Source organism: Myotis davidii, unplaced genomic scaffold (assembly GCF_000327345.1).
Source record: "Myotis davidii unplaced genomic scaffold, ASM32734v1 scaffold1509, whole genome shotgun sequence".
NCBI classification, from domain to species: Eukaryota; Metazoa; Chordata; class Mammalia; order Chiroptera; family Vespertilionidae; genus Myotis; species Myotis davidii.
Window position 1 is genome coordinate 186,711 of NW_006299480.1, and position 1,760 is coordinate 188,470.

At 66.0% G+C, this 1,760-nt stretch overlaps 2 protein-coding genes across 2 annotated transcripts in view; one reads left to right on the forward strand and one right to left on the reverse strand.

Annotated features, from left to right (window-relative positions):
* The window catches only part of FOXH1 (forkhead box H1), a 2,057-nt gene extending 929 nt beyond the window's left edge, over positions 1-1,128 (forward strand). Inside the window, exon 3 of the mRNA XM_015571371.1 lies at positions 3-1,128. Within this exon, the coding sequence (XP_015426857.1) occupies positions 3-633 (631 nt within the window). The 3' untranslated portion in view covers positions 634-1,128. The remainder of the gene's footprint in view (positions 1-2) is intronic.
* KIFC2 (kinesin family member C2) overlaps positions 1,019-1,760 on the reverse strand; it is a 9,028-nt gene continuing 8,286 nt past the window's right edge. The window contains exon 16 of the mRNA XM_006775155.1: positions 1,019-1,044. Within this exon, the coding sequence (XP_006775218.1) occupies positions 1,019-1,044 (26 nt within the window). The remainder of the gene's footprint in view (positions 1,045-1,760) is intronic.

Below are 1,760 nucleotides of genomic sequence, written 5' to 3' on the forward strand. Positions count from 1 at the left end.
CGGCCCTACCGACCGCCCAAGCCGCCCCGTCCGCCCAGTCCCCAGCTGCCACCCAGCGAGGGCTTCAGCATCAAGTCTCTGTTGGAGGGCGCCGGGGAGGGAGCGCCCCGAAGCAGCCACGGTGGAGCGGGTGCCCTTCCAAGTAAGGAGGAGGTGGTGCCCACACCACCCGTGCCCCCTGAGCGGCCGCTGTGGCCCCTCTGCCCCCTCCCAGGGATCATGAGGCCCGAGGGGGAGACTACCCAGGGGAGAGCTAGCAGGCCTTCACCCCTCTGCCCTGAGGCCAGGGCCTGGCCCCTCCACTTGCTGCAGGGTACCTCCGACCCTGGGGGTCACAGGGCTTCACTGTGGGGGCAGCTCCCCACCTCCTACTTGCCCATCTATACCCCCAACGTGGTAGTGCCCTTGGCACCGCTACCACCCGCCTCCTGTCCCCAGTGCCCGCCCTCATCCAGCCCAGCCTACTGGGGCGTGACCCCTGAAACCCACAGCCCCCCAGGGCTGCTCTGGGATCTAGATGCCCTATTCCAGGGGGTGCCACCCAACAAGAGCATCTATGATGTGTGGGTGAGCCACCCCGGAGAACTGGCCGCCCCCACCCCGGGCTGGCTGCTCTCCTGGTACAGCCTGTGAGCTCCAGGGCAGGGGCTAAAAAAATCCCTGCTGCCACTGGCTTGTTGAGGGGACCAAAGGCCAACGGGAGTCAGAAGTGTGGCCACAGTGGCCTGGAAACACCAGGCACCAGCCACTGTGAGAGTCTACCATGTTTATTGGGCCACCCCACAACGGGTGTGTCAACCCCGCCCTGATGGTCAGGCCCCTGCTACCCCCAGCGGCAAGGCTGGGAGGAGTGGCACTGCCGGAGTGGCCTTTCCTGTCCCTTCCTAGTCCCACCTTCTCTGGCCTCTTCTGTCCGTCCGTCCATCCATCCATCACCATCTGCCACCTCCCTCTCCTGGCTCCGGGGTTGGGGGAGGGAGGACTTAAATGGCAGCTCAGCCTGAAGCCCTCACATTCCTCAACTGTCTGGGCCGAAGGTGGCACCTTTTTGGGGAAAGGCATAGGGGAACGGGGACCCGACCTAGTGTGGGTGGTGTCGTGGGGGAGAGAACAGTAAAGGAATGGACCGCATTTTAATGGCAAGACTGATGTTTGGTGCGGGGCAGTGATTGTGATGACTCGGAAACCAGTAGGCCAGGCCCGGCTGCTCTGGGGTCCCCTGCTGCGTAGGCGATAGCAGCAAATGGCGATAAGGAGGGAGCCGGGGCCTGGGCCTGGCTGAGGGCGGGCAATCTGAACTGGGGCGAAACACTCCTCGCCGGGAGGGGGTGAGACAGCTCTGGGAGTTTGGGAACCAGTGAGCCCCGGAGGTCAAAGGTGGTAGGAGTGTCGGGGTGTTGCTGCCTCCGCCGGCAGAGGGCGCAACCCCAGACTCCTGGCCCTGACTACGAGAGCAGGTCCTCAGGGGACCCGGGAGCCGAGCCGTCGGGGCCGGGGCTGGCAGGGCTTCCCGGGGACGGTGTCGGGGTGCAGAGGGTCCCAGTGAGCGGCGTGTCTGTGCTCAGGGAGGAGGGCGTCCCCGAGCGAAAAAAACGCCGGCCCCAGCTCCACGCGGCCCACTCGCTCCGCGAACTTGAGCGAGCACACGGTCTCGCCGAGATCCTCGGGCCGCGTGGAGATCTGCAGGGGGGAGCGTGCGGTGGGCGGGGCCTGGCATGCAAATCTCCCCCAAGCGGTGCTGGTGGGCGGGGCCTGGCATG